At 43.6% G+C, this 15,105-nt stretch overlaps 1 protein-coding gene across 3 annotated transcripts; it reads left to right on the forward strand.

Moving 5' to 3' along the window:
- The first annotated feature begins 20 nt into the window (after nucleotides 1–20).
- On the forward strand, nucleotides 21–14,721 carry slc4a1ap (solute carrier family 4 member 1 adaptor protein). 3 transcript variants are annotated; one of them, XM_085768444.1, is made up of 14 exons: nucleotides 21–880; nucleotides 4,595–4,808; nucleotides 5,003–5,131; nucleotides 5,220–5,280; nucleotides 5,973–6,112; nucleotides 6,228–6,388; nucleotides 7,834–7,903; nucleotides 7,981–8,176; nucleotides 8,821–8,911; nucleotides 9,465–9,735; nucleotides 10,044–10,139; nucleotides 12,840–12,913; nucleotides 13,070–13,139; nucleotides 13,706–14,721. In XM_085768444.1, the coding sequence occupies exons 1-14, from the start codon at nucleotides 35–37 to the stop codon at nucleotides 13,753–13,755; spliced, it is 2,469 nt and encodes an 822-aa protein (XP_085624570.1). In that variant the 5' UTR covers nucleotides 21–34; the 3' UTR covers nucleotides 13,756–14,721. The 3 variants fall into 3 exon arrangements, with proteins under 3 accessions (XP_085624570.1, XP_085624571.1, XP_085624572.1); XM_085768445.1 differs by having other exon boundaries at nucleotides 7,981–8,170; nucleotides 8,818–8,911; XM_085768446.1 differs by having other exon boundaries at nucleotides 7,981–8,170.
- Nucleotides 14,722–15,105: the final 384 nt, after the last annotated feature.

Raw genomic sequence — 15,105 nt, forward strand, 5'->3', positions numbered from 1 at the left:
ACCCGGGCAAATTTTACAGTCGCACCAAATAAACATGGCCGCCCCCCAGCCGTCAGACGTGAGCATGAAAAACACGGACGAAGAAATGAGCTCTGCAGTGGAAACGGTGGATGAGTGCTCGGCTACGAAAAACGGCAACGAACACGAGAAGACAGACTCGTCTGAAACCGAACCGGAACCAGAGGACCAGTTTAAGAAACCGGCTCTTTTCGCTGCGCCGTCTCTCGCCAGCAAACGCGGTAACGTCGCAGCTTCGTCCAAACCGACAGCAGCCGAAACAACAACTGTGAAAGAAAATAGCAAAGATAAAATTGTAGAAAGTACCAGCGACTCGTCCTCGGGAGCTTCTAATAATGAAAAGGAAACTCAGGGGGAAAGTCAAGAACAGGAGAAGAAAGGCGAAAAGGAAAGGGAAAAGGATGCTCCCCCTGCTGTTAAAATCAAACCAGACTCCAAACCCCGGACGCTTCCTGCCAAAGCCCCCCCAGCTGGTAAATTCCCCCCTCTGCCGTACACGGAGCCGTCGTGGGGGGGCCGGGCTACAGATATTCCTTATGCTCTCGAAATCCTGAAAAACGGCACCATAGTGGACACGTTGCCCCTCACGCACAGGAGTTTCTTCGTGGTAGGACGTTTACCTGTGTGTGACGTGTCTCTGGAGCACCCCTCCATCTCCAGGTACCACGCCGTGATTCAGTTCCGCGGAGAGGCAGGGGAGGGGGAGTCCGTCGGGGAGGAGAGGGGCTTCTACGTCCACGACCTGGGCAGCACCCACGGCACTGTGGTGAACAAGAACAAGATCCCCCCGAAGACATTCATCAGACTCCGTGTGGGGCACGTGTTGAAGTTTGGTGGGAGCACCAGGCTTTTCATCCTGCAGGTTGGTGGACAGACACCCATCACACCTCCACCTCAAACACTACTGTTGAATTGAATTGAATTGAAAACTTTATTGAACAACGTTAAACAAGTGTTCAAAAGGATTAAAACACAATAAAGCCAAAAGGCTTGTTTCCATTGTGGTCCTGTGAGATGGTAGACAACATGGAATTAAAACAAGGAAGACAACACACAGCACATGGAATGACACTTGGACACATAGACTACCACATTGAAGAACAAGACGACAACGAAAATAGATAAGACAAGGGGATTAGTTCACAAACAAAAACAACAAAACATTTGACAGACATACAAACAAACAATAGCCTACATAATCTAGTGCTTCACTGCTCTTTTGATTTAATTTATTGATTGGCTAACCATTTTTTTATTGAGGACTTAAAAAGAGAGTAGGAGGAGGTAACAGTTTTAAGATTTAAAGGAAGACCATTCCACATGACAGCTGCTGAGTAAAGAAAGGAAAACTTTCCCATACAGCTCTTAAAACGGCAGAGCCTGTAGTCAGTGGAGCTCCCCCTGGTGGAATAATTGTGTATGTCACTGACTTTGGAGAAGTAGTTTACTAAATACTTTGGGGCCAGATCGTTTTTTATTTTATACACCAAACACAGCTTGAGTTGAGAAACTCTCTCCTCCACTTTGAGCCACCTGAGGCTGGAGAAGTGGTCAGAATGGAGGTGTGTTCTAGGATGAATTTTATGTACTACTCTAATCAATTTGTTTTGACATGTCTGTAGCTTTACTTTGAGGCCTTTAGAGGTGCCAGTGTACCAAGATGTACAGGCATAGTCAAAGTGGCATTGTACAAGGGCATCAGCTAAGGTTTTTAGGGTGTAGCTATCCAATAGGCTAGAAATTCTTGCCAGAAACTTAGTCCTTTGGCTCACCTTTGAGATGACTCTTCGGGCCATAAACTCCCCTGTTAATTTGTTGTCTAAGATACAGCCTAGGTAGGTGACCATTTCCCTGGCTGTGATTATAAAATTACCTAGTGTGACCCTAAAATCTTGTGACTTTCTTAGTTTGTAACTGGACCCGAAAAGAATTGATTCTGTTTTGCCAAGATGAAGAGACAGCTTATTATCCACCAGCCATTCACTGAGTTTGGAAAGTTCAATACTAAGCAGCCTTTCCACCTCTGATTTCTCTTTATGAGAGACTAGTATGGCCGAATCATCAGCAAATAGATACAGGTGGCAATCTATGGCTGACGGCATGTCATTCACATATAGTAAAAAGAATAACGGACCTAAAATACTCCCCTGGGGAACTCCACATGTTAAACTAAGAGGTGAGGACAAGGTCCCTTCTACATCCACCACCTGTTCTCTACCCACCAAATATGACCTCACCCACTGGAGAGATGTATCAGAAAAGCCAAGGGCTTTTAGTTTGTTCAAAAGGATGTCGTACTGGACTGTGTCAAACGCCTTTTGAAGGTCTATTAACACCATGCCACAAACATTCCCCTTATCCACCTCTTTCCTAATGAAATCTGTAAGATAAAGCAGACAGGTGTCATGGAATGGGCTTTTCTAAAACCTGATTGAAAGTCAAATAAGATATTCTGCTCTGCTAAATAACTGTCAATTTGCTCATAAATTATCCTTTCAACTATTTTTGAAATTGTGCACAATATAGATATGGGGCGAAAATTGCCAGGGTCAGATTTGCACCCCTTTTTATGTAAGGGGATCACTCTTGCCACCTTAAGCTTGTGCGGGAAATGATTACTAGTAATTGATAAATTTATTAGGTGGGTTATGACAGGAGTGATAATTTCAGCAGCATCCCTAAGAAATTTGGCAGGGATGCTGTCGAAACCAATGGCCTTAGAAGAACCCAGTCCTTTGAGTTTTTTTAATACCAACTCCTCTGTCACTTGTTTAAAATAAAAAGTGTCGGGTTGTACTCCCTTTTCTTCATAAAACTTTTGCACCTTATGTGGATCACTAAAAACACCAGAGGTAGAGGGAAGCTTCTTCACCAGGTTACTTGCTATTGTTGTGAAGAACCTATTAAAGGTATTCGCCACCATTTTTTTATCATGTGATATCGACCCATTAATGTCAAGGCCGATTTTACTTTGTTTTTGCTTAGGGTTTTCTTTCGTCCCCAAAGGCCTAAGGGTTTCCCACAATTTCTTTGAATCCTTTTTATGCTCCTCAATTTTGGACCTAAAGTAACCCTTTTTTGCCTCATCTACCATTCGCTGTACCTTATTCCTAAGAGCTTTATACTCTTTAAAAAGAGCAGGCAGTTTGGTTTTTTTGTACTCACTTAGGGTTTTATCTCTCAAGTGGATTTTGTCCACAATATCAGCAGCTGGCCTGTGCATATTCTCATTTGTCCAGGTCATGGTATCTCAAAGGAGGTTAAATCGAAAGCAACTGGACTTGGTTATTTGTCTGGGAAGACGTTTCACCTCTCATCCAACGTCTTCCCAGACAAATAACCAAGTCCAGTTGCTTTAGATTTAACCTCCTTTGAGATACTGTAGCAGCTTCAATTAAAACCTGATTGTGTCAATTCAATCATGATGTTATTAATTGTTTTCTAGACATGCAGTTACAGTTTTTCACCTTCATTTTTCATCATTTACAGAAAAGGCAAACACTAAAACTAAAAGTCCAGCCAATGAGACAAAATGAAACTAGGTGTGTTGCCATATTCAGTTCCATTTCCCTACACTGCCAGTACACAGCATGGAAAGTACTTGACATGTAGAGGTACAGAAAAGTAATATGTAGATATTTCTATGGCAGTAAAATGTCAAGGTGTCAATATGTGAGTAGCATTTGAGCTGCAGAATTCTGTCGGTTGAAACATTAATTAAGGTCTATATCTGATTTGTCACATCTGTCAGATATTCTATTTTATGATGTGTCATGATTGTGTATTTGAATGTTTAAAAACACCAACAAATCTTATATTACTCACATGATTTGCAGAACAACAACAAGAATCAGATCTCCAACATCTTACATAGAAGTCAGACGTGTCTAAACTAAGTGCTACCGAAACTATATTAGAATTTATTGACCACTGCAAGAGTCACTGCACTGTGAAAAGTAATGTTACTGAAATTATATAGTGAAAAACCTTTTTTAATCTGCAAACTCTGTGTCCTTGTTTAGAAAATAGGATTGATCACTTTGTAATGAGGACATATTGTGCTGTGTATATGTGAAGTGTTAAAAAGAAAGTCATGTGTGAGAGTATGCCTGGGAGAAGAATAATAACAAAACAAAATTTTGATGACATAAAATGAAACATGACTAGATGTATGTCACATTTGCACTGCCCTTTAATGACTTACCGTAACATGAACCAGGTAAATATTCTTCTGTAAAACACACAATCAAAGATGTTAATTATCATCTGCGCACAAACAATCACAACTACCACAACACTCACTGAATAAACGAGTCTGCCGCGGCTGTCTTATGACGGACCTCCGCGGTTTTTATTTTATTTTATTTTATTTTTTAATCATTTTCACAGTACCGTATTTTAATTTCACAGAACTTTAAGCATGTACGCAAATCGGGCAGTGCCCAAATGAAGTTTGTCCAAGTGGAGTTGCCGTAGGCAGCTGTCCAAGATGGCGGCCGGTCTGCGCATGCGCAGACCAGTTTTGTCACAGATCGGGTAGCGTCGCAAATCGGGTAGTGACACTCCCCTTTCACAGGGTCCAGAGTTCGATGAGGAAGAAGAGTCTGAGCTGACAGTGACAGAGCTGAGGGAACGTGCCCGGAAACAGAAAGCGGACCTGGAGAAGAGGATGATGGGAGATGGTTCTGACGATGAAGGCGATGACGAGAAGGAGGAAGGCGGTGAAGGCGAAACCAACAAGCGCCAGAGCAAACAGTCGCACGAAGACTCGGGCTGCTTGTGGGGAATGGGTGAGCTTTCCTGCCGCTTCCAGGATTACACAGCAGTGTGTTATGTGTCAGCTGTGTTGACATACTGTTGTGTTGTCTTCTTGAGAGAGCCGGTGTTAAACAGTCTTGCAGGGCGAGTAACTCAAGAAGGAAGTTAATCCTCCACTTCTCCTCTCTCCCTTCTCTCCATCTGTCCCTGTGAATTCACCCTGCAGCTGAGGAGCCTGTTCCGGAGGAGGACGAGAACGAGGAAAACCCTTTCTCAACAGAGTTCCAGGAGGACCAGGAGGCTGCGTACCTGAAAGACCCCAAGAAGGCTTTGCAGGGTTTCTACGACAGGGAAGGTGAGGAGGAAGCAAGCTTAATGAGGTGCATAAGAACTTTTTATGTTTCTTGAGTTGCATACTTGAGTTTTTCATCCTTTATTCTCAGGGGAGGAGCTGGAGTTTGAGTACGAAGACAAAAGTCACGGCAGCTGGCTGTGCAGAATAAAGTAAGAGACATCTATACAGGATATCTTAAATATTTAAAAGGATAATTCAGCATTTTGGCAAATTCACCTGTTGCCATAATCCCTTTAGTCATAGCAGTGGGTTCATAACCTTTAATCATCGGTGCATGTTGTTTTGAGATCTGTGGGGCAGAGATGTGAGCTGCTCAGTGAACACTATGGAGGTGAATGGTAAGTCCCCTGTCCCTCATCAGACTCATCAAATACACAATCCAACAACTCTAAAACACTCTAGTGGACAAGTTGTGACCTGCTCATTCACCACGCTATGAAATAATCACGTATAATGTAACATTACGACACATGAAGCAAATACTCGGAACTACTTGCACTTTTGAAATCACTTCGCCCCACAGCCATGTCTGCAATGTAGTTCCGGCTACACATTTGCCTCGAAAACAACTCTGTAATGTTACAATATTATTTCATAATATGTGAATGAGCAGGTCACAACTTGTCCACTACAGCATTTTGAGTTGTTGGATTGTGTATTTGATGAGTTTGATGAAGGACAGGGGACCTGTACCATGCACCAATGATTAAAGGTAATAAACCTACTCCTATGACTGTAGGGATTATGGCAGTAGGCGAATTTGCCAAAATGTTGAACTATTCATTTAAGAATGTGTGGATGTGGTGTAGAGCTGCAGAGTTTGTGTCTATTGATTTGTCAGGCTGCCGGTGGACGATGCCATGGGCCGCCAGCTGGTTGCCGAGGTGACGCACACAGGGAAGAAGAAAGACGCAGCCGTCCAGTGCTGCCTGGAGGCCTGTCGCATGCTGGAGGCCAGAGGGCTGCTGCGCCAGGAGGCAGGTGGGAGCTCCGCCTCTCTGGGGAACGTCTGAAAGAGAAAGAAAATCTGGAAAGGACCTGAGAGCTTGTTGCCATGACGATAAATTGTGTCCCCTGTTTCACATCCTATCTCCAGTGTCTCGTAAACGCAAGAAGAAGAACTGGGAGGATGAGGACTACTACGACAGTGACGACGACACCTTCCTGGACCGAACTGGCACCGTGGAGAGGAAGAGGCAGGAGCGCATGAAAAAGGCCGGAAAGATCGAGGAGCGGCCAGAGACTTATGAATCATTGGTAAGCATTTGCCAGCACTAAACTGATGCATCCATGGCTACAGGACACATAGGACGAAGTGACTGAATTAGAATCTTTAGCACTGCCTGTTATTATAATTTGTACCACCAGCGTAATATTACATTTGGGGCGGCTTTTAACCAGTTTCAGCTTCCGTACTTTGTTCCATGGGGTTTTGCTTTGGTCTTTACTTGCTGAATTAAAAACATCACTGCAGTCTCTCTTATATCAAACACCAACTTTAGTTCTACTTCAGGCACAGGGCAGCATCCATAACTTTAACTTTTGATCTTCATCATAAAAAATAACGGAAAAGAGAGCGGTTAAAAAACATAATGCTTCCCCCTGTCTCATCAGAGCCGCCTGTCCTTTGCTCCTGTTTATGAAATCATTTCCTGGGAGGAGGAAACCTTGTCAACCAATATAAACATTTAAACAGTTAATCAATTAATGCATACACTGATCAGGCCTAACATTCTGACCACCTGCCTAATATTGTGTTGGTCCCTTTTGCTGCCAAATACACAACAAACTGTGCTCTTTCTATCAGAAGCAGCATGAACTTGTTCAGCAGTCTGAGCAATAGTATCTGGTCTGTTGGATGGGAGCACACGGGCCAGCCTTCTCTCCCCACATGTATCAGTGAGCCTGTGGCCGCTTCACCACTGTTCCTTCCTTGGACCAACTTTTGATAGATCCTGACCACTGCAGACCGGGAACAGCCCATAAGAGCTGCAGCTGCAGCACACGAGAGACCCAGTCGTCCTGTTCAAACTGGATCAGATCCTTACACTGAACATTGTTCCTGCTTCTAACACATCAACTTTGAGGACAACATGTTAATTTGCTGCCTGATATATCCCACCCACTAACAGGTATCATTCATATCTACATGGAGCGGGTAAGCTCGGTGCTGGCTGCCATGTGGTGTCGCCATGTTTTTACGTTCAGTGGCAGCGTGACGGTAGGAAACCACAGAAACTCAGCGGAGACACCGGAGCTGTCGGCTCAGGTCGAGGTAGCGTCTGTGAAAAGTCACCGCGGTAACGCAGTGAGGAGGAATGGAGCGTTACACTGATGCTGCATTCATGTGCAGTCGGGCAGACGGCCGTCAATAACAAACCAGATGTCATTTTAGTCACAGAAGTCCAGAGAAAGCCGGTATAACGTGGGTGAGGTAAACAATACAACATCGCCATGACAACATATTGTCACGTGTATTGTTTTGACTTGTGCTGACGGACCACTTGTTTACATAGAGGCTTGTTTATGCCGTTACGTGCAGCGGCTGTTGTCCGTCTGCCCGATTTCACGTGAATGCAGCATGAAAAATACGATTGAGTTGCTTGCGATATACAACCGCAACGCTAGATGGGAGTAATTCCTACACAATGTACCTTTAAACGGCTCTATGGTAACGTCCATGTGTTTGATCTTTACTGTAGGTGACCAAACTGTCAGAGGTGGAGAAGGAGCTGGAGGACACTCAGAAGAAGCTGAATGCTGGGAGGGGAGGTGAGTCACCGCCTCCTGCCTGTTGACCCGTCACTGTACGTTATCATGTTACTGTACGGTTCACGCCTCTTTTTTAGACTCGTCTGGCTCTTCCACGGAGGACCCGCTGGACGCCTTTATGACCGCAGTGAGAAGCGAGGCAGCGATGGACGCTGTGGAGCGCAGGAAGCTTCACGTTCACGTAGCAGATCTACGCAAAGACGCCCAGCGGCTCCGCAAACTGGTGGAACTCACAAGGCCTGCACAGATGCCATCGCTGCTACCAAGGTCAGTGTGAGGGGATGTTTGTATGTAACATCGTTGTCTCTCACACACAGACACAGACAACTATAGTCTCTCACATGTATAACATACAGTACTGGGCAAAGGTTTTAGGCACTTCTGATGTTAAGATTCTTCTCCATTATGCACAGCACCATCTGAGAGGCCTCTGATCGGTCCCACATTTATTCTGCAGCATGACAATGACCCACAAATTACAGCCAGTGTAAAAAGAAAACTATTTTATATCACAAGAAGACACTGAGTCCTGCAACAGATGGTATAGCCCCCCCACAGAGTCCTGATTTCAACATTATGGAATCAGTCTGGGATTTCTGCCTGGAAAAGGTGTGTGCAGGTGTCTGGAGGAGAACTGGTGTTGTTCTAAAGACAAAATGTGGTCACACCAAATGATGATCTGATTCAGGTTTCCTCTGTCGACTGAACTGTGGATGAAGTTCATCCATAAATAAAGACTATTCATGAAAGCATCTTCACTTCACTCACAGTGCCTTTGCACAGTACTGTATGTAAAATAAATAATTGTATGGACTTCAGGAATTTAGACTGAGAACTGAGAAAACTGATGAAATTTTTTATAAAAGTCTTTTATACCAAAATACATCAGACCACATTCAGTTTTGTTGATGTAGCAGCACCGACTCAGAGAAGCCGAAGAAGACTTTACCCCTGTTTGGAGCTATGAAGGGAGGAAGCAAATTCAAACTGAAGACTGGCACCATTGGAGTAAGTAGTAATCATTTGTGTGAACATTTCAGTTCATCATCATAAATGTGTCTGATATTGCCTAAAGAATGTTGTTGGGGATTCACCAGTACAGAAGTCTGATTCAGTACCACATCATTTATTTATCAATTTCACGCCCAGACAAAACATTAGATCAATTCTTCTTCACCACTCTAAAACAGCTGCCTATACAGGAAGTTGTGCTGTGCAGTCACTAGAGCAGCAAAGCAAACTGATTGCTGGTAAACAATCTAATGTTGACCTTTGTGGCAGCATGTTACACTGTGGCACCAGTCGAAGAAAAGTCTACGGTACACAAGGCTTTCACAACATGTTAGTAGTACATGTTAGTGTTAGTTAATGTTTTAGAAATGCCAATGAGAGCAATCATATCCAATCCATACAAGGGTCAGCCGTATAGAGCGTATTTTCTTTAATACACTGGCATTGGCCTTTAAACAAGTTCAGGTATGAATATTGTATTGACATGGCATCAGAACATCTGTAATGTCTTCAGTGTTTTTCTCTCTGCCATTGATATTTCTGTCTCTAGAAGTTGCCTCCAAAGCGGCCCAACTTGCCAGCAGAGCTCTTCAACATGAAAGAACTTCCACCTGGTGGAGAAGAGGAGGAGGAGGAGGAGGAGGAGGAGGAGGAGGAGGAGGAGGGGAAGGCAGAGCAGGACGTGGATCTTGATGATCAACAATGTTCCAGTCTTACCGAGTCTAATGTTGACTCTGAAGAGTCCAGTGCGTCTGTGAGTCAGGAGAGCGCTCCCTCAGGTCAGAGAAGACAGAAAGCAGCACAGTCCCAGGAGCTGAAAGGTAAAAGAGCCGTTACACCACCGTTACATATTTATACTCATTTATACACACACTGCATTTTGGTTTTCTGATTTTGTCATCACATGTTCTCAAGTTTTAATGAGGATGGTGATGGTGCCTTATACGCTAGCTCCACTGGGTGGCAGTAGATTATACATGCAAACAGCTTACTGCAAAGTTTCTGTCCATATGTCGACATAGATTGTAGTTTTTGACATTTGGATTTGTTTAAAACCTAAAAAACAGTCTATATCCTCATGTATATCAGACACGACGTGTAAGCTTTGTGGTTGTTGTTTTCATGCCAGCTCAAAGCCACAGGCAGAGGAGAGGTGAGGAATGTGCTGAAGCAGTGGAGCAGGTACCAGAGCAGAGGAGCAGCAAGGCCGCAGCACTGAGTCCAAGTAGGTGATGTTTTTTTATTCTTTCCACATCAGTCTGTGCCAAGGGCGGAGGTTTGGTTTCCACACTGGTAGAGACTCAATGAACCTGCCACCCTTTCAAAATAAAAGACTTTTTCATCGACGAAAGTTAACCTCATAATAACTTCATCCTGCGCTCTCGGTGGTGAAAAATGTGCAGAGGTGGCAAGTACTTGAGTAGATTTTTCAGGTATCTGTACTTTACTTGAGTATTTATTTTTCTGACGACTTTTTACTTTTACTCCCTACATTTATACGCAAAAATATGTACTTTCTACTCCTTACATTGTAAAAACAGGCTCGTTACTTTTTTTTTTTTTTGACACGACGTAAAAGCACCGGTAAAAGACGTGACGAACTAGAGAGGGAAAGAGGGAGAAGAAGAACACTGTACAATCAGCGCATTTACCGTTTACGAACGGCAAAGCACAACCTGTCCATGCGCCCGTGTGTACGTGCGCGCGCACGTGCATGTGTGTGCGCGTACTTGTACGTGGGTGCGACTGCACGCGAGAGAGCCGGCAGGTGGACTGACTGGCAGATGAGAGGTGATGAAACGCTGTTTAAAAATTCTTCTTATTATTATTTTGTAAGGTCTGTGGCGGCCCAAACGTTGGGAAACACTGCCTCTGGTCAGTTCAATCTGGATTATTCTGTCTGAACTTTTTTTATTTAACAAAATTATCAAATGATGTAGGTTTCATTAACGGCAAAAATTCATTTTTACTTTTTACTTTTACTTTGAAAGTACATTTCAGAGCCTGTACTTTCTTACTTTTACTTGAGTAAAGGAGTTGAATCAGTACTTCTACTTTTACCAGAGTAATTTTTTACACATGTATCTGTACTTCTACTTAAGTACAGAATATGAGTACTTTTGCCACCTCTGAAAATGTGTTGGCCTGGATAGAACGTTTTGTGTGCTGTGCAGTTCAGGCTGTAGAGGAAAAGCAAGTCTTCTGAAATACTTGGGCCATGTTGGAGGTCTGGACTGACTGATAACTCAGCATTGTCAGCACACTGATCTGTTGCTGCTCTGTGTCTGGCAGTAAGTGTGATATTTGTGCATGGTGTGAGCCTCCAGATAGTCTCCACCCTCCTAGCCAACCACACGCTAGCATACCCACATCAGTCATCAGTGCCTCTGGGTGGGAACATCACAATCATTGAATATGACCTCACTCCAAACATATTGCAAACATTATTATTAGAGAGAGTTATGTCATCCCAAAATATTGCTAAGGACATGTCTCTAACTGTCCACATACAAACAATAAAAAAAGTAAATAATTATAAGTCCCATTTTTAAAATTTGACAATACAATTACTCAAAAGATCAAAAACTGTAGTAGTAATTTGCAAAATGACTGTATTATTGTATAATTTTTAATGATGATCAAGGTATAGCTGATAATGTTAATGTGCTTTTGGGTAATTTATCTTCTATCATCAACTTATCAATTTATCTTCTATCTATTATCAACTCTGCAACACATTTACATTTATTTATATGCTTTGTACATGAACTGTAGACAATCAAAATGCAGCACTTAAAGGTCCAGTGTGTAAATTTTCTACTGACTAACTACTTACTCACACTCTCTGCCGCAAGATGTCGGAACTGAAGCAAGAGCCTTGTTATATGTATAGGCTATATAAAAGAATAATTATAAGGCTACGAAAACCAAACAAATTTTATTTTATAGCGATTATACACTTATACAGATTTAGAACACGGCTCTCTTGAATACTCGATTCTGATTGGTCAATCACCAATATTCTGCGGTGTTTATTTCTCGATAGACCACCGCTGAGCGGACCGTTGCTAGGGACTCCATAGCAACGGCCGACTCTGCATGTCCGGTCACGGCCGCTGTTTTGCTGAGCCTCCTCCCGTTCGTGCATTTGAAGCCTTTGATAATCAAACAGTGGATCGATGGATTACCATACACGTTATGTGTATTTTGTGTAGTCCTATCTGTCATAAACAAGAGATTATGGGGTGCGTTTGTGTCGCGGAGCTACAGAGAGGAGAGGAGCTGTGACACGGTCAGAAGTTCTGATGCAAGTTTACTTTTCAGCCACGATGTGGAAATAACTTAGGAGCCTCCACTCTCCCTGTAACAGGTTACAAGTCGTTTATCTAACATCACTATTAGTCCGAAGCTGTTTAATGACGGTAAAAATGAAACATAAAGTAAATATCCTGCATAGTTTCTCTTTTCTGTGCTGCGCTGGTCAGAGCGGCGTCCCGAGCAACGGTCTAATTTTACATGAATAAAATCTCTTTTTATCATTATTTTGTGTTACATTATTGAATGATTTAGTTGTAGGCCGTGTTCTAAGCGGGATAATGTATAGTTGGTCGGTTGTTATGGAGAAATAAACCCCTTCAGGTTGTATGGAACCCCTCCGCTTCGCGTCGGGGTTCCATACAACCTGTCGGGGTTTATTTCTCCATAACAACCGACCAACTATACATTATCCCTTACATATTCATGGGTAGTATATTCAGATTTTGCCAATAAACCTTGACAATTATTACACACTGGGCCTTTAACTACTGAGTGAAGATATTAAAAAAGAATAATAAAAAAAAAAAAGTTGAACACTTCATTAAATATAATCAATACACAGTAGTTGTGTGGTAACCTTTAATGTGTTATGCCTGTGTCTCCACAGAGTCCAAAGCAGGAGGTGACAGAGAGGCAGCAGCTGAGCCCGGTCCCAGAAAGAAGAAGAAGGGCCCCAGCAGGGTCGGTCCACACACACACACACACACACACACACACACACACACACACACACACACACACACACACACACACACACACACACACGTGAACATTCAGATGCATCATGCAGAAATAGTGTGACATAAACTGAGTGTCCTCATGTTGTTGTTTCCACAGCCTCCAGTGCAGCTGTCAGGACAGTATCCAGATGACGACCCTGATTATTCGGTGTGGGTTCCTCCTACAGGTAAACAACTCGACACATCCAGGCACAGCGACCTCCTGCTGATCTGTGTTCTGATACATAGTGGGGGAAAGAATGAACTTTCAAACATGGAAAAGATTAGAGTCCAAACATGTGTCATGTCTGTCAGTCAGCTGGACACAGCAGCAGTGTTGTTTCTCATAGTTTTCCAACAAAGTAAGAGCCTCTTAGTGTTGTCTGGACACTGATGGGGTTGCGTGCTCCCGGGCTACTGAACTGAGGAATGAAGGGAGGGAGGGGTCCTTATTTTTTAAGGATACTGTGAGAGGAAGAAAACACTTTCAGGTCCATTTGTGCAGCTGAAATTGCAGCGACATTTGCATTGTTCAACTAAGGAATGCAGATCAAAGTCAGTTAATCATGATAAGATAAGCCTGGGCAAAATAAACTTTGAAACGGCTGCCAGACTGAGTCCGGATCCAGGGTCGAGACTAATTGTTAACGGGCAATTTTAGCATCTTGATTGGTTTCATGAGAAGCTGGCATCTCGTGCACGTACATGTCTGTGTATCCTTTTGATGCTCAAACTTTCTTTTCTTCCCTTGTAGGTCAGACTGGAGATGGGCGCACACACCTCAATGACAAGTACGGCTACTGAGGGAAACATTAGAGAGCTCTCCAGCCTCCACTCCAGCAGCTTTTATACGGCAGATAATACCTGCAACACAAAGGCCTTCAGTCTCCTCGGCTCTGACCGTTAACCCTCTCCACTCATCCCAGTCCCTCTGTGTGTGTGTGTGTGGCTCAGCTCAGAGGAGTCTGGGAGAACGAGGCGCCTAGAGCCGACCGGGGCCGAAACAGTGATAATACTGCTGCATCTTTTTTTTATTCATCTCTGGAGGATATTTGAATTTGTGGACTGATAAACAAAGAGCTCACCATTCCAACTCACGTTAAATGGGCAGGCTTGTGGAATTGCCCTCCGAGGGGCAGACACCGGGCACGCAGCCCGCTGGCACTTTTCACCCTGATGGGAGACGGGTGGCACCTGAATTTTGTCCTCTCTATTCAAATTCTATACAATCAAGCGGAAAACGGAGAGCGAGAGAGCAGCAGCGGTAATTGATCTGAATTCTGCTCTCCTGCTCTCTGGCTGCTCCTCCTGCAGTCAGATCCACCTGACGTCCAATCTGTGTCCGTCCTCTGTTTGGCTTGCTGGCATCACCTCTTTTTTTTTTTTTTCCAAAAGGAGAGTGTGTAGCAGGGAGGGGAGAAAGAGAGGGAGCAATGAAGCAGCTTTTCTGACCATCTGGACACTTGGATGGCTTACTGGATGAAACACAAGCTGATAATGACTCAACCTAAGTGGAGTGTGTGTGTCTGTGTCTACACCGACACACACACACACACACTGAGCCCAACCTCCTCAAACTTCTCTATTTAACGTGATTGTCTTTATGAGCGAGTCAGCCACTGGGGTGTTTGCCTAGAGCAGGATCCCTCGCTCTGTGAAATCTTGGTTTACTGCCATACGTTCCATCCTCTTTCCTGTTGTCTCCTCTCAAAACATTAAGAAAAACTGTATTTTGTTATATAAATGTATAATAAAAGTGTCTGTACATAACCTCTGGAGTTATTTCCTCAACAGACCTGATTACACTTCCAAGCTCTCTCCTCTAAATTTTCCAGCAGTCTTTCCTCTCTTCTTCACACACAACCCCCGGCTCTGACGTCAGACTTTCTTTTTCCTCTCTTTCAAGCTCCCTCTCACACACAGGATTTCTCAGGGTATGATCTGGCACAAAGAGGCTTGTGGTCTTGGCTCTAGATCTTTGCTGTGATGTTCTGTGCTGTGACCTACTAATCACAAATGGAAAACATGCTCCTCTCTGCCTCAACGAGGAGTCCCGTCTGCAACTGCAAACGTACTATCACAACATAAAGTTATTGTTTTCAACACATTAGCACATTAACAGTCATCCAGCACAAAGGCATTCAATTAGAAGTC

This window comes from Trachurus japonicus, chromosome 22, assembly GCF_045865225.1.
Source record: "Trachurus japonicus isolate A0001 chromosome 22, Traja_1.0".
Lineage (NCBI taxonomy): Eukaryota > Metazoa > Chordata > Actinopteri > Carangiformes > Carangidae > Trachurus > Trachurus japonicus.